Source organism: Giraffa tippelskirchi, chromosome 8, assembly GCF_054371585.1.
Source record: "Giraffa tippelskirchi isolate mGirTip1 chromosome 8, T2T-mGirTip1v1.2.pri, whole genome shotgun sequence".
NCBI classification, from domain to species: domain Eukaryota; kingdom Metazoa; phylum Chordata; class Mammalia; order Artiodactyla; family Giraffidae; genus Giraffa; species Giraffa tippelskirchi.
The window spans coordinates 157,362,118-157,386,095 of record NC_137282.1 but is presented as its reverse complement, the minus strand read 5'-3'; the positions used below and the strand labels follow the sequence as shown (position 1 = coordinate 157,386,095).

Below are 23,978 nucleotides of genomic sequence, written 5' to 3'. Positions count from 1 at the left end.
GCGAGGTGGAATGGGGAGGGAACCTTGGATGCCAAACATTTGCATGCATCACTTTAAGTCATCTTACTTGATCAGGATTATCACATGATTTTAAGGGACCAAGACTCAGAAAAGTAAACTGTTTTCCCCAGGTTCTATATAAATACTGAGTGGTGGAGTCAGGATTGAAATTCAGGTCTGACCGGGTTCTGATGCTTGTGTTCTTTTCAGCATTCCACCGTGTTATGGAAACACAATCCAAGAGGGAGAGGTGAGAAGGAGAGCGGTAGAAGGCGGGGTGGGCCTGCGGTGGGAGTTTAGAGGAAGAGCCCACTGCCCTGGACCGGCAAGAGAGAACTGTTTAGAATTAAGTGACACTCAGACAGAGTTGGAAGCCACGAAGGATAACATATTTGATAGTCGCTGGAAGAAGAGGGGTCTTTCCAGGTTTGTTGTTGTTCAGTCACTCAGTCGTGCCCGACTCTTTACGACCCCGTGGACTGCAGCACGCCAGGCTTCCCTGTCCTTCACCGTTTCCCAGAGTTTGCTCAAACGCATGTCGATTGAGTCGACAATGCCATCCGACTTATCCAAGTAGGATGGCCAATAAAGGAAAGACTTGGGAGTGGAAATAAAAGTGTGCCAAAGGACAAAATCCTGGAGATCTGATTAAGGGAATGAAAATTGCTCCTGTGGTCTGCCTTCTCTTTTACTGCATCTTAATTCAGTTGAGGGTAGAGGCATCATCACCAGAGACGCTTTCCCTCTAAGGGACAGGAGTTCAGGAAGCTCAGACTTCCACGCAGTCTTACCTGGATCCACTGCCTCTGAGAAGGAGGCTCAGGATCCCCAAGAAAGGGCCTTTCTGAAGAGTCCCTGGTGACGCAAGTGGGGAGCTTCTGGGGAGCCAGGCTGTGGGAGCCAGGTGCTTCTTCCTTACTTTTCTGAAATCCAGGCCAGTTTCAATTTACATAACACAGTTTAATCCACAAACAGGAGCTGGAGGCAAGTTCTTTCCCTTTTTCTTTCTTTCTCTCCATGACACAGAAACCTTTATTTTCTCCCTACACCACAAACCGGTGCTGTTAAATAATATTGGATAATTGCACCTGTCGCGCTCCCCATATTGTGCTGGAGAAAAATAATTGCTGGTTTTCTGCTTCGCAGTTTAGCTGTGACTCCGTCATTTGACTCGGAGCATGTCATTTTCTCCCGTTTTAGACTGTGTACAGTCAAACTGTGTGAAAGGACTCTCAGATAGCGGCCCTGCGTGTGTGAGTGGGCGCGGGCCTCATTCAGCAATGATTTCTAATTTATACAGCATTGAAAATCCACTGCTATAAATAAACAGTTCTGACTGGCTTTGCTGCCTACTGAAACGCTCTTATTAAAAAAAAAAAGAAAAAGGAACCATCAGCTACATGAGAATGGAAAATAAAGTTTGGATATGGATTCAGGTTTCTGACACTTGTGCCCTTGAGGTGGGGGTACCCAGACTTGGGATGGGCTCAGTGCTCAGCCAGGCAGCCTTCGGGGAGACTGGCCTCCTCACTCTTTCCTCAACCCCCCTTCCCCCACACCCCACACTCTCCACATGCTGGCACCACGTGTTTGGGGATTACAGTATATGAAACTGACTTCCTGTAATGACAAGTGTTGCAAGTAAGTAGGTTCAGAGGAGCCAAAAATAGCTTGAGAAACGAATGACCCATTCCCAGGGAGAATGGGGCTAATGTATTGTTTAGGCAAACAAGGTAAGTCTTCTCCCCAAACTCAAAATTGGTGTCACATGTGAGATAGCAACTCCAGAATATAAGCACAGGTATGGACCAGTCCCTGAGTTTGAGCCAACTCTGGGAGATAGTGAAGGACAGGGAAGCCTGGTGTGCTGCAGTCCATGGTCACAGAGAGTCAGACACAACCTAACGACTGAACAACAACCAAGATAAAATGAGGTCTTGGAGGTGAGAGTGGCTCTAAATTCATGACACTGTACAAATATTATTGCTAGTTTTCTCATCGTTATCATTTGGTTTGTATTGTTCTCTAACCACTAAGGGTCTAACACAGCTTTATGTAGGCAGCTGATTATCTCCCTTTTAATGAACGTTTCATCAGTGTTCATGACTGGTGTTCTGTTTCTTCTCCTTTCTTAAGCTACAGCAGCACCAAGGAAGCACTGTGTGATTATGTCTGTGCTCAGTGGGGAATGGTTCTGAGGTATTTCTAGGGCTGGAATAGCTACGGCGCGGTGGCCAGTCATGAAGCTAGCAGAGTTTAATTTGGTCCCGGGGACAGTGAAGTCACAAATAGAAATCTGCAGGCTCATCCCAGCCAGGAGCTTACTATGACTCTGAGAAATATGCAGCCTGAGTCATTTGAGGGGGTGTGGAAAATTTGGGTGATCCCCTGTGGGCTTCACCTTTGGAGAATTTCCACTGTGACAACTGATTCTGGACTCCCGCTGAGACCAGGTGTGTGGAGCAGTCAAGAAGCAGCTGGTGTGGGAAAGGAGGTGGTGTTCCCAGCTTCAGAACAAGACTTGAGGCTCGTATTTGTATAACTGAAGAGGAGTGAAGATCCGGCGGGTCTCGTGGTGACTGTCCTGGTCTTCCCCTGGACTCCCTGCCCTATTGGAATATTCTGCTCTCTTCCCTAAGTCTATCAGACCGCCCTTGGTGTTCATTTTAACCATATTTCTCCTGTATCATGTTAGATTGGAAAGGCCAAGTACAATATACCCAACCCATATGAGTCTGTTGGCATATCGATGGACTCGAACATGTTTCAGTTCAGTTCAGTTCAGTCGCTCAGTCATGTCTGACTCTTTGCGAGCCCATGAATCGCAGCACGCCCGGCCTCCCTGTCCATCACTAACTCCCTGAGTCTACCCAAACCCATGTCCATCAAGTCGATGATGCCATCCAGCCATCTCATCCTCTGTTGTCCCCTTCTCCTCCTGCCCTCAATCTTTCCCAGCATCAGGGTCCCTTCCAATGAGTCAAATCTTCGCATCAGGTGGCCAAATTATTGGAGTTTCAGCTTTAACATCAGTCCCTCCAATGAACACCCAGGGCTGATCTCCTTTAGGATGGACTGGTTGGATCTCCTTGCAGTCCAAGGGACTCTCAAGAGTCTTCTCCAACACCACAGTTCAAAAGCATCAGTTCTTCGGTGCTCAGCTTTCTTCACCATCCAACATCCATGCATTACTACTGGAAAAACCATAGCCTTGACTAGATGGACTTTTGTTGGCAAAGTAATGTCTCTGCTTTTTAATATGCTGCCTAGGTTGGTCATAACTATCCTTTCAAGGAGTAAGCGTCTTTTAATTTCATGGCTGCAATCACCATCTGCAGTGATTTTGGAGCCCAAGAAAATAAAGTCAACCACTGTTTCCATTGTATCCCCATCTATTTGCCATGAAGTGATGGGACCAGATGCCATGATCTTAGTTTTCTGAATGTTGAGCTTTAAGCCAACTTTTTCACTCTCCTCTCTCACTTTCATCAAGAGGCTCTTTAGTTCTTCTTCACTTTCTGCCATAAGGGTGATGTCATCTGCATATCTGAGGTTATTGATATTTCTCCTGGAAATCTTGATTCCAGCTTGTGTTTCTTCCAGCCCAGCGTTTCTCATGATGTACTCTACATATAAGTTAAATAAGCAGGGTGACAATATGCAGACTTGACGTACTCCTTTTCCTATTTGGAACCAGTCTGTTGTTCCATGTCCAGTTCTAACTGTTGCTTCCTGACCTGCATATAGGTTTTTCTCAAGAGGCAGGTCAGATGGTCTGGTATTCCCATCTCTTTCAGAATTGTCCACAGTTTATTGTGATCCACACAGTCAAAGGCTTTGGCATAGTCAATAAAGCAGAAACAGATGTTTTTCTGGAACTCTCTTGCTTTTTTGATGATCCATTGGATGTTGGCAATTTGATCTCTGGTTCCTCTGCCTTTTCTAAATCCAGATTGAACATCTGGAAGTTCATGGTTCACGTATTGCTGAAGCCTGGCTTGGAGGGTTTTGAGCATTACTTTACTAGCATGTGAGATAAGTGCAATTGTGCGGTAGTTTGAGCATTCCTTGGCATTGCCTTTCTTTGGGATTGGGGCAAAAATTGACCTTTTCCCATCCTGTGGCCACTGCTGAGTTTTCCAAATTTGCTGGCATATTGAGTGCAACACTTTCACAGCATCATCTTTCAGGATTTGAAACAGCTCAACTGGAATTCCATCACCTCCACTAGCTTTGTTCATAGTGATGCTTTCCAAGGCCCACTTGACTTCACATTCCAGGATGTCTGGCTCTAGGTGAGTGATCACACCATCGTGATTATCTGGGTCATGAAGATCTTTTTTGTACAGTTCTGTGTATTTTTGCCACCTCTTCTTAATATCTTCTGCTTCTGTTAGGTCCATACCATTTCTGTCCTTTATCGAGCCCATCTTTGCATGAAATGTTCCCTTGGTATCTCTAATTTTCTTGAAGAGATCTCTAGTCTTTCCCAATCTGTTGTTTTCCTCTATTTCTTTGCACTGATCACTGAGGAAGGCTTTCTTATCTCTCCTTGCTATTCTTTGGAACTCTGCATCCAAATGGGTATATCTTTCCTTTTCTCCTTTGCTTTTTGCTTCTCTTCTTTTCACAGCTACTTGTAAGGCCTCCTCAGACAGCCATTTTGCTTTTTTTGCATTTCTTTTCCATGGGGATGGTCTTGATCCCTGTCTCCTGTACAATATCACAAACCTCTGTCCATAGTTCATCAGGCACCCTGTGTATCAGATCTAGTCCCTTAAATCCCTTAAATTTCCCACTTCCACTGTATAATCATAAGGGATTTGATTTAGGTCATACCTGAATGGTCTAATGGTTTTCCCTACTTTCTTCGATTTAAGTCTGAATTTGTCAATAAGGAGTTCATGATCTGAGCCACAGTCTGCTCCAGGTCTTGTTTTTGCTGACTGTATAGAGCTTCTCCATCTTTGGCTGCAAAGAATATAATCAATCTGATTTTGATGTTGACCATCTGGTGATGTCCATGTGTAGAGTCTTCTCTTGTGTTGTTGGAAGAGGTTGTTTGCTATGACCAATGTGTTCTCTTGGCAAAACTCTATTAGCCTTTGCCCTGCTTCATTCTGTATTCCAAGGCCAAATTTTCCTGTTACACCAGGTGTTTCTTGACTTCCTACTTTTGCATTCCAGTCCCCTATAATGAAAAGGACATCTTTTTTGGGTGTTAGTTCTAAAAGGTCTTGTAGGTCTTCATAGAACTGTTCAACTTCAGCTTCTTCAACGTTACTGGTTGGGGCATAGGCTTGGATTACCGTGATATTGAATGGTTTGACTTGGAAATGAACTGAGATTATTCTGTTGTTTTTGAGATTGCATCCAATTACTGCATTTCAGACTCTTTTGTTGACCATGATGGCTACTCCATTTCCTCTAAGGGATTTCTGCCCACAGTAGTAGATATAATGGTCATCTGAGTTAAATTCACCCATTCAGTCCATTTTAGTTCCCTGATTCCTAGTATGTCGACGTTCACTCTTGCCATCTCATGTTTGCCGCTTCCAACTTGCCTTGATTCATGAAACTAACATTCCAGGTTCCTATGCAATATCACTCTTTATAGCATCGGCCCTTTCTTCTATCACCAGTTACATCCACAACTGGGTATTGTTTTTGTTTTGGCTCCATCCCTTCATTCTTTCTAGAGTTGTTTCTCCACTGATCCCCGGTAGCATATTAGGCACCTACTGACCTGGGGAGTTCCTCTTTCAGTATCCTATCATTTTGCCTTTTCATACTGTTCATGGGGTTCTCAAGGCAAAACACTGAAGCGGTTTGCCATTCCCTTCTCCAGTGGACCACATTCTGTCAGATCTCTCCACCATGACCAGTCCATCTTGGGTGGCCCCACATGGCATGTCACATGTTTACCTACCACTAATCATTTGTGTTCTTTATAAAATGTGTCTGAAAATAAAGACCCAGAAAAATTCTCTGGGAAAGTTAAAGCAGGTTTATGAACATGTTCATTAATCACCTGACAATCAGCTCTTTAAAACCATAACCTAACTCAGCCATGAGATGAGTTAGATGGCATCACTGACTCAACGGACATGAGTTTGAGCAAATTCCTGGAGATGGTGAAGGACAGAGAGGCCTGGCTTGCTACAGTCCATGGGGTAACAAAGAGTTGGACATGACTAAGCAACTGAACAACAACAACAACTCAGCAAAGTGCTTCGTGCCAAAGCAGTCTCCAGAGTCACAATCACATCACTTCCCGTCCAGATCATTCCCCAAGTTAAATGTACATTTATTTGATGAATCAACCAGTATTCCCATGTAAGAGATTCTAACAATGTCCCTGTGTTCCATGTTTACTTGCCCCAAATGCTTGCTCACAAAGGGACAGATTTCCCAATATTTTTATAAGTTATATTCTCATTGTCCCAGTTAATTTGCTAACAGCAGCCATCTTCCTACATTTCCATTTACAGGAAAAAAAAAAATAGATGAGAAATCCATGAAAATAACTAGCTTATGAAAGTGCTTCTTTTGAGGAAAATTGGGATTATTCAGAAATGGGCCAGGACTGGGAGTTGGCAGGTAGGTCTGGGAGATAAAAGTTGTTGTCTTGGTTCTAACATTAAAGCTTTGGCCGCGTGAGGTAACTTCCCGTCTAGGTCCTCAGGCTCCTTCTCTGTGAAGAGTGTGGATGACCCTAAGTTCCTTTCTCTTTAAACATTCTCTGACACTGCATTTACATGAGTTTCTTTGGCCTTTGGTGAGGCGTTGACCACAGACCATCCTCCTCAGAGGTCAGACGGAGGTAACAAATTCTGAGAGAGCAGGAATTGTTTTGGGGGTAAATATTTCAAAAAGCCAAAAGTCCTCAAATTAATCCCTTACCTTCATAACCCTCTTTTAAAATTTATATATCATTCCCTATCCTTTCTACTTTCTTATGTTGCTCTACCACCTTCCCCTACCAGGAAAAAAAAAAAAAAAAGATGGGAAAAAATTCTCATGTTTTCTTCCTTCTTAGTTCTTGGAAAACAGTGTCTGATCACTTCATCTTCTTCCTGGGCTGCATTGTGTCACCTGCACAAACGAGAACAGAAAGAGACCTTAGCCTTCAGGGCTTCCCTAATGGATATTCTCATGTGGGTAGATGTCCACCCTGACTTGGGACAGTGGAGAGTTGAGCAAACTTTTCCACAGGCGAGATGATGTACTTTAAGAGCTCTGAAACCCACCAGCACCGCTGCAAGGACAGGAGGGGACATTTCTGCTGTCCTGCTTGGGGCTTGGCTCACAGCTGGCCAGCTGATCAAAGGAGCAGCTTGCATCACGTGGCTCTGAACATTTCCTGTGAACCACTGCTGGCTGTTGCTTTTGGCATGTGTTTGTAGGCTGCTCACAGTCCATCGACAAATTTTGAGATTTTGCAGATGAAGATGAAGAGACCACATCAAGCAAATGAGAGAGGAAATAGAAGAGTGGCTATTCACCTAACTAGGGGCCATTCTGTGACCTTTCACCAAGTCAGTTTATTGGCATGGGTAGAAAAGTACTGGCATATTGATTAGTGTTTAGTAAGCTTATTAGAGGGGTTTATTCTACTGAAATTGTAGCATTAGATTTCTAGAATGACTCCCATTTAGGCATCAATTGGTACCTCCATCTTTAATGATCACAGATTTTTGCATAAACTTCAGAAACTTCATTAACTCACTGTCCTTCCTGTCTGTTGCCAAACGCAGTCTTTTTTCAGCTCAGCCTCTTCTCAGTCTTTCTAGAGCCCTGTTACTCCTGGCTCATATTACCACAACAGTCTCAGCTTGCAATTCCAGGCTTTGTTCTTCAAACCCTGCCCCCTCCATCAGTTATATCCTTAACAATAAACTTTAAGTAGCTTATTGCATTTTGCTGGAACTCCCCTTCTCAGAGGCGTTAGAGAGGTCCTCCTCCTCACACTGATTTTCTAGGGTGGCTAGCTCCTAATCACCCAGCCCCCACAGCCACCTTTGAATTCATGTCTCTCAACATTTTTAACCACAGTCTCCTTTCTTCGATTCCTCATCAATCCATACTATGTCCAAGAACTCAAGTGAAGCCTTGCTGATTTATCTAGCTTTACATGTTTCACGTTCTTTTCATTGATGCTTCCACTTGTTTTACATTTTTGATGTGAATTCTCTTTTCCTCAGCTAGGTCTTCTCTACATTAGGTCTGTAGACATAAACACATTATCTTCTCTTTTCTGAAGTATACACTCAGGGCCTTTAATGCATCTGTTTTCAGGTAAACAACACATTAGTTCTCGTGTGTTCAAGAGCTTGCTCAGTGTGAACTTCTCAAAGCTGTTCCTTCCAGGGTCTCTCTGAGGGAACCTAAAACTTAGTTTATCCATGTTGTTACCAACCCTCAGCATTTCGAGTCTAACTTTGGATTACACAAAAGCTCATTGCTTCAACCCCGGTGCCAAAGATTGGAGATTCCTTCTTGAGTCAAGAGATACAACAGAACATGACGGCTTGGAGAGAAACAGCAGGAGCAGGAGCGGAGGTGATCGTGGGAAGTTCCTCAGGGGAAGGAAGGTAGGTGGCTCCTTCCATTGGATCAGAGTCTCCATGGCCAACACCATGAAGCTCTGGGGGGACTCACACTCTGTGAATATCACCTGAATCATATTTTTCTGTTGGGTTCTAGAAGGTAGGGATGGGTTCTTGGTCCTGAATTCTCATGGGGCTCAACAGTCTCTAGATTTCTTTGAGTCTTCAGAATTTATCTATGACCATGTTTTCACAATGTATAGCTGGTTTCTGTATATACGTTGTAGTTTTTCGACTTGTAGTTACTGTGGAGTTCATATATGTTGATCTATAACTATATCCATTTATTTTAAACTGGTAGTCATTTAAGTTCAAACACATTCTAAAGTTCAGCTCAGTTTAGTTGCTCAGTAGTGTCTGACTCTTTGCGACCCCATGGACTGCAGCACGCCAGGCTTCCCTGTCCATCAGAAACTCCTGGAGCTCGCTCAAACTCATGTCCATTGAGTCGGTGATGCCATCCAACCATCTCATCCTCTGTCATCCCCTTCTCCTCCTACCTTCAATCTTTCCTAGCATCAGAGTCTTTTCTAATGAGTCAGTTCTTCACATAGGGTGGCCAAAGCATTGGAACTTCAGCTTCAGCATCAGTCTTTCCAATGAATATTCACATTCTAAAGGGTCTACATTTTCCCCCCCTCATCTCCATGTTTTGTGTTTTTGATGTCACATTTTATATCTTCATGTCTGTCCCTTCCCTGTTTATTGTAGTTATAGTTTATTTTACATTTTTATCTTTTAAGCTTCATGCTATCTTATGTCAGTGGTTGATCCACAGCCTTTACTATATATTTGCCTGTGCTAGTAGGATTTTCCCCTTCTTATAATTTTATCTTTTGTTATAGCCTTTTCGTTTTTATTTGAAGACCACCCTTTAACACTTCTTGTAAGATCGGTTTCTCTCTCTCTCTGTGCACTCTGTCGTGTCCGACTCTTTGACCCCATGGACTATGGCCTGCCAGGCTCCTCTGTCCACGGTATTTTCCAGGCAAGAATACTGGAGTGGGTTGCCATTGCCTCCTCCAGAGGATCTTTCCAACCCAGGGATCAAAACCACGTCTCCTGCGTCTACTACATTGGCAGGTGGATTCTTTACCACTGAGCCACCTGAGAAGTAAGATTCGTTTAGTACTGATGAGCTCTTGATGTTTTCTTGTCTGAGAAGCTCTTTATCTCTCCCTCAATTTTGAATGATAACTTTCCTGGGAGGAGTATCCTAGGTTGTAATTTTCTCCTTTAAGCACTTTACCTATATCATGCCACTCCCTTCTGACCTGCAAACCTTCTGCTAAAAATCACTTGATAGCCTTAGGTGGGTTCCCTTGTATGTGACGCTCTGTTTTTCTCTTGCTGCTTTTAGATTTCTCTTTTTGTCTTTAACCTTGTCCGTTTTAAAGATCATATGTCTTGGAGTAAGTCCCTTTGAGTTCAACTTGTTTGGAATTCTCTGTGCTTCTGTACCTGGGCATCTGTTTCCTTCTTCAGGTTTGGGAAGTTTCCAACCATAATTTTATCAAATACATTTTATACCCTTTTTTCTCTCACTTCTTCTGGGAAACCCTATGACACAAATGTTAGTACTATTGATAATATCCCAGAAGTCTCTTAGACTATTCTCATTTTTTTTTAAGTTTGTTTTCCTTTTTGCTGTTCTGCCTGGGTGATTTCCATTATTCTATCTTCCGGATTGCTTATGCATTGCTCTGTATCACGTAATCTGCTCATGCGTTCTAGTGTATTTTTCATTTCAGTTATTGCATTTTTCAACTCTGATTCTTTACTGTAGTTTCTAGTTCTTTGTTGAAATTCTTCTTGTGTTCATCTATTCTTTTCTCCAGCTTATCATTCTTATTACTATTTCTTTGAATTCTTTGTCGGATAAATTTTCTGTTTCATTAGCACTTTTTGTTGTTTGTTTGTTGCTTCATTTGAAACATAGTCCTCTTGTCTTCTCATTTTGTTTAGGTGAAACAAACAAACCTGTTTTGTTTCAGGTGAAACAGATGCTCATCTCTGTCTTGACGTCAAGTCCTTGTGTTGGATCATTCCCCTGTAGTCTGCGTGAGCCCATCAGCTCTGGTGGGAGAGCCACGTTGGCTCTGGTGGGAGAGCCGGATTTGAAGTGAGCATGTCTTCATTCAGGGTGTGCTGGTGGTCATGGCCTCGGTGGGCAGAAGGACTGGGGTTGGAGGGGCAAGAGCCAGAACCAGGTGCAAACCATCGCTGCTTCTCTGCTCAGTGACTGTCACTGCTCTGCTGGAGGGGGGTTGGGGGCAGAGGGACTGGAGCAAGGACCCCTGAGGGAGCTGGTTTCTCTTGGATGTGATGGCAGTCTCCATTTTGGTTTGGGACAAGGGCAGTGCCTAAGGCCTTGGGGACACACTTCAGTGCTGGTTTCACTTTCTCCCCCATGTGTGCCCTCAGTTAGAGGCTGATGCCATGCCACTGAGCTGAACACCCCCCCCGCCCCCCAGGGGCGGGGACAGGGGATCTGTCCTGCTGTGATGGCACTCACCCTCCGGAGTGTGGGCAGGGATTCATGAGCTGGTAGTGATTGCCTCCACCTTGGTCGGAGCAGGGCCAGGGTCCAGGCTGGCTGCATGCCCTCGAGTGTGCACGCTCTCGCTGGCAACAGTGGCCTCTGCCTTAGTGGAGACCAGCACCGGCAGAGCAAGAGGGGCTGGAGCCGGAGCCTGGTGTGGGCCGAGGAGCACCCCGAGGCAGTCCCTAGGTATTTTGCAGCCAGTAGCCTCTGTGCTGTCGTTGGGAGTAAGCAGACCTGTGCGTGCGCTCCTTAAGAGTGGACTCTCAGTCTCTTACAGCCCTTAGTAAATTCCACTGGTTTTCAAGCCAGCCAAGCGGGCTCATCTATCCCATGTCAGACCCAGGGGCTGATATATGGTTCAACGTCCTCGTTCCTCAGGGAGGACCCCTTCGCCCGTGATATCTTCCCCTCCTCTGTGTCCCCCACCAGTGAGGGGCGGTCCTGAGCAGACTGCTTCTCCTCCCTCCCTCCTCAGTTCTGCGTGGATCTTTCCTTACAGCCTGGGCTGGAGCCTAGCTGCTCTGCTGGTCCCCGGGTTGGAGAGTCGCTCCATATGTAGCTGTGGTTCTGATGTGCTCGTGAGGGAAGGTGAGCCCAGCATCCTCCCACTGCCCCATTTGATCTCCTCCCCTCCTGAATTATTTCGGTCCTCTCTTTATCCTCCGTTAGTACCAAGGAGTAGAGACATTTTAAGCCACACATTTAATGTTCGTCTCATGCAAGATTCAAATGTTTTCTGCGGGCATGGTAAGGGAAACCACTCCTTTAGTCAACATCACTATGGACACATATGTAATTAGATACCCTATTATTCGTCCAGTTGGAACACGGGATAAATAAAATCACACTATTTAAAAAAATTGACACCTATGTATCCACAATCATAAAAGCTACTGACAGACTTAGAACTGAAAATCTGAAGAACATTTGCTGAGTTTCAGAGGCTTGGCTTGGATAAGGGTGAGGAGGCAGATTGTTGGGGGGATATGAAGTGTTAGAAGAATGAGATTCGAACATATACAAGATTCGAACAGTACAAGTCACAGTGCAGAAAGCAGTGGGAGGAGATGGAATTGAGAGCTGGCTGGAGAAATCCTCAAGAGAGAAGAGGCTGAGGAAGACGGAGAAGTAATAATCCTGAGTGGACTCTCTTAGAGCTTAGAGAGATGAAGTTAGGGCGAGAAATGCGAAAGGGAGCTGTATTCTTCTTTTTGACTAAATGGTGCCCGGTGGGGTTACGCTTTATACATACATGTGGAGTCAACTCATGGTAGGATTATTTTTTATGAAATGATCAGGGACAATATGTAAGATAGACAGACCTTATAACAAATCTTGTCATGGATAAAACCGAGGGGATATAGTCGATGTCCTCTAAGCAGCTTTCAACAATGAAATCTCCTTTAAATAAATCTGATCTATAGGAAATAATATTAAAGGAAGATTTTAATATCATTCCGTCCAAGGCACCATCACAAGGTTACTTGGCTAGACTGGAATTTTCAGCTTATAAACTATCCTGGCAGGGAAAGAATCTGTGGTCTTGGGCCTTGACAAAGGATACGCCTGGCACATAGCCCTCATGTGGACCATGGGCCACAGGTAAGAAGACTGCCTCTCCAGCCACACCTACATATAAGAGGCTCTCCATTTTGACCTGGAGGCACTTGGCCCCTTTCATGCCTGATGTATCTTATGGGTTGTTGGGTTTTTCTTCCTGACGGACTTGTTTCCTGGCATCAGCATCTTAATGTCTTATCAAGAAGGGGGAAAAGCAAAAAGCAAAATTAAATACTTAAGTGGCAGAGAAGGGGGCCTGTGTTGGGACCCCATGACAGCCCCTCTCTCTGAGCATTCAGAGTGGAAGTAATCTGTCTAGAGCATCTCTAGGTGCTCAGACACGGAGAGCCAAGCTTTCAGTGATCTACTAAAGACTGCTTCCCCTGTTGGCTTCCATCAGTGATGGAAATCCATGTTCCACCTCACTCTGCCTGCAACGTAGAAAATGACTCTTACCCAGTGGGTTTCTGGCCCCAACAACTGGCTCAGTGCTTGTCCACCCCTCTGTTCCATGACACAGAAAAGCTAGTACAGGTCTGGGAATGAGATGGTAACAACTCAAGCAGGTCAGTCCTCTGGAACCTCTTGAGAGCTTTCTGAGCCACAGCATCTTTTTGAAGGCCAGTGGTACCTTCCTGCAGGCCTGACCACAGTTGTCTCCCTGGTGCACAGGGCTTGCTCTCTGTGTTTATATACCCCTGGAGAATGTCACACACTTCCAAGTTTACATTTGATTCCTGGTGTCACTCATGGTTATTGCCCTTCTAAAGCTTCTGCTCATTTTCACCTACTGACATGACATATGAGGAGGCAGAAAGTGGGTAGACATGACCATCATTACCAACACCCTTCTCGTTCAAGCAGCTGACTTGGGAAAACACCACGTCGCACAAGGAAGCTAGTAGATATAATGATCTCAACTGGGAGGAGTCCAGGGTGCTGTGGCACATCGGGCTTTGTTCTCAGACCAGCAGTGTCAGTCTCTCTGGGGCACACGCTGGAAGGACAGCATGCCGAGCTTTTCTTCAGATCTACTGAATGAGAGTCTACATCTTAACAAGATCCTAATTTTAACAAGATTTGCAGGTGCATACGAGTTTGAGAGGCACTGTTCTATGACAGTGGTTCTTGACCATGACTATAAATTAAAATAACAGAGAAGTTTTGAAAAATACCCATGCTAAGTCCCCATCTCCATGGATAGATTTAATTGGTCTGGGGTGGGCTTGGGAATTAGTATTCTTAAAATTCCCCTAGTGATTTCATAAATCTATAGACACATTTGAGCACAACTACTAGAGAGACACCTGCGTATGACCTGGGTCTTAACTGATACTTCTTAATCACCTGGTAGTTGGCTGGTGACTCCCAACCAGCGTAGCTCAGAATTTCAGGAGCACAGATTCCAATTAATTTTAGCCTCAATTAGCCTGACCTCCCGTTTCACTCTGTAAATTCTTTAGGAACTACACTACCTCTGTCAATTTGCATTCTGTTAGGTGGTTGCTACTTTTAATCACCTTCAGCTGGAGAAAACTGATAATGTATACATGACATTGAAGGAGATGATTGGAATATCCACACAGAAAAGACGGTTACTGATTTTTCCCTGGTGAGAATGAAATTATTACAGCAATAGTAATAATGTAATTATTACAGTAGTAGTAACTAACCCTGTGTTCCAGACCCTGTTCTTGGCAGTTGACACTTCCCAAGTCATTTCTGATCCTCCAGAATCCCATGAGGAGGGTACTAAAATTGTCTCCATAATGCATAACAGAAAACCAGAATGCAAGGACATGGAGTGCCTTGCCCAGGGTCACAGGTCTATAAGTGGTAAGCCCAAGGGAGGAACCCAGGCATTCAGGCACAGTTTTCTCTTAACCACTGCCTCCCACCGCATCATCAAAGCACTCTTTTGAATTTCTGTTCTCATCCAAGGAAGCTCAGGCTGTGGGAAAGGCCAGAAAGTAGAGTTAGCCCTCAATTTGGACAGAGTAGGTGGCTACTTACATGTTTCCATAGATCCAGAACAGAGGGTTCGGAGAGGGACTCAGAGATAGAAGGATGTGTTGTTCAAGCCTGGGCAGGGTAAAGCTCTATTCACATGGGCACAGCAGGCATTAACCAGGACTGTCCTGGGCAAACTGAGAGGTGCAATTGCCCTTCATACAGGTCATCTTATCACTGAGGACCTGAATGCATTAACACAGATACGTGAGCAAGAGTCAAGGCAGGGCCTGGCTCACAGAGACCCTTGTGAGCCTTCTGAAGACTCAGATTTCCATCTGTCAATTGAGGAAGCCTTGCAGAGCTTTAGGGCTACCCTGATAGCTCTGTTGGTAAAGAATCCATCTGCAATGCAGGAGACCCCAGTTCCATCCCTGTGTTGGGAAGATCCACTGCAGAAGGGATAGGCTCCAGTATTCTTGGGCTTCCCTTGTGGCTCAGCTGGTAAAGAATCCACCTGCAATGTGGGAGACCTGGGTTCGGTCCCTGGCTTGTGAAGATCCCCTGGAGAAGGGAAAGGCTACCCATTCCAGTATTCTGGCCTGGAAATTCCATGGACTGTGTAGCTCATGGGGTTGCAAAGAGTCGGACATGACTAAGTGACTTTCACTTTCTTTATAGGGCTTTCAGTAGAATAGGAAGTGAGAAACGTTTTCACATATTTAGCTCTGTTTAGTTGTAGGTGATTTAAGTGTTCACTGGGGACATGGCTAGCTTCCCAGGTGGCTCAGTGGTAAAGAATCTGCCTACTAATGCAGGAGACTCAGGAAACGCAGTTTCGATCCCTGGGTCGAGAAGATTCCTTGGAGTAGGAAATGGCAACCCCCTCCAGTATTCTTGCCTGGAAAATCCCATGGACAGAGGAGCCTGGTGGGCCACAGTCCATAGAGTCATAAAGAGTCGGACATGACAGAGTGAATGAATATGCAAGCCAGTGTTCACTGCCATTGCAATTGTATGTGATCTAATTTCTCTTTTAATTTCTTATCTAACCATTTATAATTAAGATCAGTTCAGAATATAACACATCCTATTCCAAGGCTACATAGAATTCATATATGATACCCATTCTATTCTTAAGGAGTTAAAAATCTGGAGAGAAGAGAGACACACAGCCATTGATGGTAGTGTCTGTCACTAACACGAACATTCATACAGGCGTGATGCAAATGAGCAACCGCATGTGGATGCTAGCTCGTTTGCTCACTGGGGCTTTCGTGGAAAACTGGGTATAGTACTTAAACAATGAGGTTTATTAAAAGGGCTTTGTGATGAAAACAGCAATTTCAATAATATGAATACAGTGAAAATTTTGTTTTTTTAATTCAATAAAATGTTTAAAAGTCACTGTAGACTGTCAATTTTAAAATTAATCCTATTGAACTCAATACAATTGATTTAAGAAGTTATTGTTCTCTAAGCTCTGAGTAATTACTTTTTTCTCTGCACATTTTCTGCCAAGTTTTAAATGGATTAGTTTCTTCCTTTCTTTCTTTTTTTTTTTTAATATAAATTTTGGGAAGGCATCAAAAGTCTACCCAGAACTTCAGGAAGCCAAAACTAGTTAGAATCAGAAGTAAGCATATCTGAAATGTCAACACTGTTTTTTTTTTTTTTTCTGGATAATTTCCTGTGATTTGAAATACTGATTTTTTGAGTAATTTTTAGTATTTCATTTTTTTCTTTTAAAGTGTTTGCTTTTAAGAAGAATATTGCCTTTGAGGCTTTCTTAACCAGTTAAATTCTACAAGAGTAGAAAATATGTGAAAAAGCCAAGTTGTATGCTTGTTTCTCCAGAATCTTAGTCTCCTCTCAGAAATACACACTCTTGTACTGAACCTTCTGAAACTGTTGGTTTTTCTTTTTAATTTTTTTTGCATACACAGGCTTATGTTTTCACACCAGTTCATAGATTGGGTGGAAGATGTCACTTCTATTTTAATAGAACAGAATGGCTCGTGGGTGTGTGGTGTGGGGGACTGTGTGTGACTCTTGCCTTCCTTATGTACAAAATCAGAGTGGAGTTCCCGCACTTCTCCTGGGGTAGGTAACAAATCACGGATATTTTGCAACCTGACTTTTCCGTGGTTACTTTTCCAAAAGAAAATATTCTGGGCGTGGGGGCAGTAGGGGAAGCAGGGAGGAGAATCAAATCTTCCACTTTAAAACCAACTAAGTTAAGATTATTTTTTGCTATGAAGAAGCAACGTGGTTCTGCCTACCTATAATTAGAAAGCTCAGCTCTCTGACATACTCGCATTGCCTAAAACCTCCAACGAGAATTCTGATCTCAAGTACAGGGTATGATTTTACCTGATGAACACTTTACTGAAGGCTGAGAAGCAACCTAATGCGAAAGGGGTGGTAACTCTTCAAGGAAGGCACAGCGGAGGGTGGAAGGAGCTCAGAAGGTCATCTGGACCCACTTCAGTCGAAGAAGAAATCTTGACATTGAAGAGCTTGTGAATCTCACGTCCCCACTCAAGGGAGGGAGGTTCTGAATCCACTTTCTCGTGGAGGGGATGGGGACACCGTGCTCTTTGGATCTGAAGCTCTCTAAACAAGATGACGTTTAGCTGTAAAGTTAAACGAGGTGTTGTTTGGAGGAGCGGTGGGGGAGATAATTTGATGAGGTCTTTTGACAAAGTGTGAATTTCCCCCAGGCTTTCCCTTTCCTACTTTGGACAAAGGCATAAAACATTACTGCCTTCTACTTTACTAGTTTCTCCTTCTATTTTCAGGAGGAGTAAAGACATATAACAAAGAAAGGTTTCTGTAGGTAAAAGAGAAATGAACTGACCCCATTTCCAGTGGTTGAGCTTCTCTCCAAATAGGTAGATGCCGATATTTAAGATGTAGCTGACAGAGAAGAAGGCTGCTAGACCCACTGGGCTGAGTTTGGCAAGTACAGGATACACCCATGTACCCGTCTCAGAGTAGATCCATAGGACCCTGCAAAAAAAGACAAATTACCACAGTTAGGGCAGCAGCCGGAAGAAAGCCGTAGTTCCTTCAAGACCGATGAGATCCTGGAATCCAAGCAGAGGAAAAGAAGCCATGGGGGACATTTTTTAACAGCTGAGGTGTTTTCTGAAGCTACAGAAGTGAGTGTTTCCTGGATAACTAGACTGTTTCATTGAGACCTTCTGTTTTATGGGCTGGGCTGGGCTATTTTACCCAATCCATTAAAATTCAACAATTGTAAAAGAATATGGGAAAACATTGTACACATCATTAGCTAAACAAAATGTATAAGAACATGGATTATTTCTTCCCCTGAGAGATATGACCTGCTGAGATATTGAACTTGCTGAGATGGTGCCCAATATGCTCACTCTCAGCCAGACAAGCAGGGTCTGCTTTTCTGTACCTAAGAGTTAAATATGGCTTTTCTATTAGCTCCCCCAAGCCCGTTGGGGGAGGAGGGGCAAAGACTGAGCACTGCTGCTCTAATACAATAGGCCTGGGCTTTAATTGTTGGCCTAGATTTCAGCTCGGGGAAATAGCCACGGGTAGAGTATTAAGTAGGAATGGATGGATCTACAGGAGGCTCAGATTTTGCTCTTGTGAGGATAGAATATAAGTCATTTCTGTCAGCCAAGAGAAGGAAAAGAAATGCTAGGAGAGGAGCCGTGATGTCTAAGTGAAGCCTAAAAATGCAGTTTGCTGGAAACAAACTGCACCAGAAGATGCCAGAGTCTGAAATAACTCTTTAAATATGGGGAAGATGATATATCAGCTACAGTTTATAGTTGGTTAAGAGTACAGAATGTGGAACCAGGCTTCTGTGATTCAGACCCTAGTTCTGCTTCCTACTAGCTATGCTGCCTTCACTAATTTATTAAGCTTTCCTCTCCCCCCAACCTCTGTATAAAGTGGGGGTACACATAGCATACACCTTATAAAACTATTGTAAAGATTAAGGGTGTTAATGTAACACATGCAAATTACACACAACAGTTGTCTGGCATATAGTAATCATTTTGTAAGAGTTTAAAAGCTTCTTTTCTCCGAGGGATGGCACAGTGGGCATGCCTCAGCAATCTTTATGGCTATTCATCCCTTGTAAAACTTAGGACAGCCTAGGTTATGCTTCAGAAAAGATGTTCAGATTTGGATATCCAAGGCTGTCACAGGAGTTCAGATGGAGGAATGAAAATTACACGCTTAATTCAACTTTTAGAACCCAAGCGTTCTTGGTTGTTTCAAATACTTTTTCAAATGCTTTGTTGGAAGAGAGAAGGGCTAATATCAGGGCCAGGACTAGGGTGAGGTGAGGGAGGTGGACCTAAATTCACCTCTATGTATCAAAGGACACAACCAACAGAATATAAAAGGCAACTTACAGAAGGGGGAAAATATTCACAAATCATGCATCTGATACAAGATTATTATCTAAAATATGTAAATATATAAAGAACTCCTAGAACTTAACAGGAAATAAAAAATCCAATTAAAAATGGAGAAAGGACTTGAATAGATCTTTCTATAAAGAAGATATACACATGGCCAACAAATACAAGACAAGATACTCGGTGTCACTAATCATTAGGGAAATGTGAATTAAAACTGCAGTCAGATACTATTAGTCCGTCATACTCATTAGACTATCTTCTATAAAAAAAATAGAAAGAAAAAAAACATCAAGTGTTGAAGAGAATGTGCAGAAATTGGAACCCCTGTGCACTGTTGTTGGTGGGAATGTAAAATGGTGTAACTGCTATCAGTATGGCAGTTCCTCATAAAATTAAACCTAGAATTACCATATGATCCAGCAATTCCACTTCTGGGCACAGACTCAAAAGAATTGAAAGCAACGACTCAAAGAGATATTTGTACTCCTATGTTCATAGCAGCATTACTCACAATAATTAAAATATGGGAGCAACCCAAGTGTCCATTTAAGGATGAACAGATAAAATGTAGTACAGGTATACACACGCAATGAAATATTATGCAACCTTGCATGCGTGCACGCTAAGTTGCTTCAGTCATAACCAACTCTTTGCAACCCTATGGACCATAGCCCACCAGCTCCTCTGTCCATGGTATTCTCCAGGCAAGAATACTGGAGTGGGTTGCCATGCCCTCCTCCAGGGGATCTTCCTAACCTAAGGATCAAACCCACATCTCTTAAGTCTCCTGCATTGCAGGCAGATGCTTTACTGCTGAGCCACCTGGGAAGCCCTATGCAACCCTCAAAAGGATGGAAATCCTGACATATGCCACAACATGAATGGAACTTGAGGATACTAGGTAAGATAAACCAGTCATAAAGGGACAAATACTGTATGACTCCACTTATATCAAGTACTTAGGGTCATCAAACGCATAGAGACCAAGTAGAATGGGGCTGAGGGGAGGAGAGAATGGGGAGTTTCTGTGTAAGGAGTACAAAACTTCAGTTTGGGAAGAAAAGCATTCTGGAAAAGAATAGTGGTGATGGCTGCACAACAATGAGAATGTCTTAATGCCACTAAACTGTGTACTTAAAATGGTACGTTTCATGTTGTGTGTGTCCCTCCTTCTGGCCCTGCTGGTGTCACTCTGCTGCCCTGGACTTATTTAGATGCTGCTTTCATGTCCTCAAAAGCAGACTGGATTGAAAACAATAATAGTTATTAGTGTTATGACTAATGCTGGAATTCTGTGACATGTGTGTCCTGTGGATGCATTCTAGAAGGACACCCATGACACTTCTTTCCTGCCTGGCTGCATTGCATGACAAGACAGAGAAAGGGACAGAAAGGAACATTTTTGGGACAGAAAGTAAATACCCTCAAGTAACCTAGGGCCAGGCGTTTGAGGTCGGTGAGGAGCTCCAGATAGATTCCAAACGGGTTGCATTCATTCATTTGCTTTGTTTACTTCCTAGTGTTGAATTTAGGGCTTCCTAGTTTCTGTGCACATTTATATAAGATAGTCTACAAATAAGGACATTCCCCTAGAGGCCTGGAAAGTTTCTGTTTATTTACTTTTTGTTTCCTCCAGAGTACGGTTTGTAAAGGAAAGTTCCTGAAGTAAGCTAATGAAGTCCGTGCTTTCCCAGAGAAGGTGCTGAGAAAGTTATAAGTGTAATAACTGACGGTGGGGAAAGTAATGTAAATACAAATAGAATGTCAGGGGAGATGGCAGTCAATTTAATGCAGGGCGATCAGCAGAGAGGCTTGAGTGCAGAGATAGTCATGCTCAGGTGCTATTACCTCTTTATGGCTTGCCCAAATCTATGTAAAAAGGGAAGAGAGAGAGGGAGGGAGAGAAGGAAGGAGATGGCGGAAGATGGAAGGCGTGGGGGGGGGGGGAGGCATTCAGCCTGTGTGCGGCTGAATCGTCTTGGTCCTCCACCTCAGTGTCAGGTCCTCCCTGGTGGTGGTGGTGATGGTTTAGTCGCTAAGTCATGTCCGACTCTAGCAACCCCATGGACTGTAGCCCACCAGGCTCCTCTGTCCATGGGATTTTCCAGGCAAGAATACTCCAATGGATTGCCATTTCCTTCTCCAGGGGATCTTCTTGACCCAGGAATCGAACCCGGTCTCCAGCATTGCAGGCAGATTCTTTACCAGCTGAGCTATGAGGGAAGCCCCAGGTCCTCCCTAGCTGCCAATATGATCCCATGGAATCCTATTTAGGTATTTCTGCAGTGCACTGATTTCATGATTTCAATCCAGGATCCGCCGTTTCGTCCACTTTCCACACCGCAGCAACTCAATAATGTCTCTAAAAGAAAAATACCTGTTCCTGGCGCTCTCCCTCCTCCCAGGAGATCCACGTTGCTTTAGGAAAATGCCCACACTCCTCGCCCAGCCTACCTGGCCCTGCCCTGTCCACCCTCCACCCATCCGTCCTCAGATCCGCAGCCCAACCATTATGGACCCATTTCTGTTTCTTGAATGAACCAAGCTCTGCAGCTTCTGCACCCTACTATTGTCTTTGGAACAACTCTGACCTTCACCCTTCCTAGGACATACTTCTTACTCTGTCCCTAGCTGAATCTTCCTCATGTTTGAATGTCAACTTAACAGTTCATTTCTCCAGAAAAAGTTTCCTGCCCATTCTTCCCACAAACCCCATTCGATTAGGTTGCCATGCCAATGTGCTTCCCCGACCGTGAATTTACCCTGGTCGCATATTTGGCTGTCTTTCTTCAGGGCTTCTGGGAGCTCTGTGAGGACGGGGATTTTATCTGATATGTGTATCTGTTTCCCAAGCTCCTTATTTTTAAATAAATGGCTGTTGAGGTGGTACTACGAGCACCAGTGTTTCCTTTTAACTGCTGTTCACTGTGGCTTCTACAGGCAGGCCTTGGCTGCTGACGCATCAAGAACACCGCAGAAGTGTAAACAGTAGCCTTCCAAATAGTAGTTAATTGGCTGCTCACTTTATTAATACTTTGAAGAGGCCAGTGCTTCTGACCCTCAGTTCGGCAATGAATATTGTATGTGGAGCTGTCTGCCATGTGAATCTATGTGAGTCAGGCTAGGAGGGCATAAAGTGGTAGCCAAACATTAATCTTTTATAATCTCCTCATCCTAAAACTTGCAGCATCAAATGATTATCATGAAATTTGTATTTTCTGTGTCTTATCAATAGTGGAAGTCTGTTGGGTTAGAGGTTAGTAGATAACTAGGGGTTTGGTCGGCTTCAGGCACATAATTCTTAACGTTTTAATTCTCATGTCATATCTTTCGAGACCAGCAGAATAAATAGAATGAAAGGATCCTCTGGTCCCATGTTTTCATAAATAACCCCGTGAGAGGGTCACAGTTACATCTGATGCCAGAAAGCAAGCACAGTCTGCATTTACATTTTGTGAATAAATTGGACAAGTTAGCAGAAGACTTCCTGCACTGAAAATGCCCCTGAGAACTTATTACCTGGTGACTCCTCTGTGTCGGGGTGGAGCTGGTACTGACTTTGAAACTCCTACCTCAGTTCCCCTATCTGTCAGGGTTTCTGTTCCTAATGAAATATGAAGGATGATAGCTTCCTGGGTGGTTCGGTCGGTAAAGAATCCGTCTGCCATGCAGGAGACCCGGGTTTGATCCCTGGGTCAGGAAGATCCCCTGAAGAAGGAAATGGCTTCCCACTCCAGTACTCTTGCCTGGAGAATCCCATGGACAGAGGAGCCTGGCAGGCTATAGTCCATGGGGTCACAAAAAGTCAGACATGACTGAGCTACTAACACTTCTACTCTCTTAGCTTTAATAACTACAAGAGTTAATTTTTTTTTAACATTAAGTCGTGAAGTTCTACTGTTGCCCTAAAAATAAATTTCCTGCATGATTTACTTTCAAATAAATCATAGGTGGGAAGTAAAAAAACATAAATAAATAAATAAATACTTTTTTTTTAAAGGAGTGAGAAGAAACTGTGAAGCTAGAGTATTAGATAAATAGATTACCTGGGGGGGGGGTGTTTAAAATACTACCATTAATGAGAGTTTCTGGGGCTGGCAGCTTCTTCATAGGATTTAGAACTGTTATCCACCCTTGCTGGAAGGCTCGCTTCTGGCTCAAAGATTCCTCTTCCCTCAGGGCCATGGGATTCGTTCATGTTCCTGGTTTTCTACCATCTGGTCATTCTTGGCTACTTTGCTCTCCCTCCTGCCCCTTAGAGGAGGGCGTTTCCTCAGCCTTTGCAGCCCACTTCTCTCCTCTTCCCTCTGTCTTCTCTTGAGAAACCTCATCCCACCATGGGACTCCACTTCCTGCATCTCCACAGTCCCACCTCCTTGGAGACAGTCAGGTCTGCATTTCCAATTTACAAGTTCCTCTAGGCAAGTGGCTCATCTTTGACTGAAGATTTAGAGTTGTCTTTGGGGCATTAGCCACTCAGCCATGTCCGACTCTTTGTGACCCCATGGACTGAATGAGGTCCACCAGTCTCCTCTGTCCATGGAATTCTCCAGGCAAGAATATTGGAGTGGGTAGCCATTCCCTTCTCCAGGGGCTCTTCCCGACCCAGTGAACAAATCTGCGTCTTCTGCATTGCAGGCAGATTCTTTACCATCTGAGCCACCAGGTGAGTTCAGAGTTGTCTTGGGGGTGCTAAAAATCCTGATGCCCAGGACATATCCCAAACAAATTAAACCAGAATCTTCTGGAATGGGACCCAGATATGGGCTTTTAAACTGACTTTTAAATGTTATACCCCAAAACTATTTGTTTTCTAACTTCTCCATATCTTTTAATGGAATCACCACCTTCCCAGTTCACCAGCTGAAAATCCTGAGAATTCTCCTTGATTTTTCCTTT

The 23,978-nt window shown here is 43.8% G+C and overlaps 1 protein-coding gene across 19 annotated transcripts in view; it reads right to left on the bottom strand.

The window, feature by feature from the left end:
* Window positions 1–6,286: 6,286 nt before the first annotated feature.
* ADTRP (androgen dependent TFPI regulating protein) overlaps window positions 6,287–23,978 on the bottom strand; it is a 67,290-nt gene continuing 49,598 nt past the window's right edge. For 6 of the 19 annotated variants that reach the window (XM_081523788.1, XM_081523796.1, XM_081523787.1 and 3 more), the window contains 2 exons: window positions 17,525–17,676; window positions 6,287–7,095 (listed from right to left, as the gene is read on the bottom strand). In XM_081523788.1, coding sequence (XP_081379914.1) covers window positions 7,061–7,095; window positions 17,525–17,676 — 187 coding nt within the window. In that variant the 3' untranslated portion in view covers window positions 6,287–7,060. Of the gene's footprint in view, window positions 7,096–12,476; window positions 12,573–14,727; window positions 15,182–17,028; window positions 17,301–17,524; window positions 17,677–23,978 lie in introns of those variants that run through there. The other 13 variants (XR_014063325.1, XR_014063321.1, XR_014063324.1 and 10 more) reach the window with 5 other exon arrangements.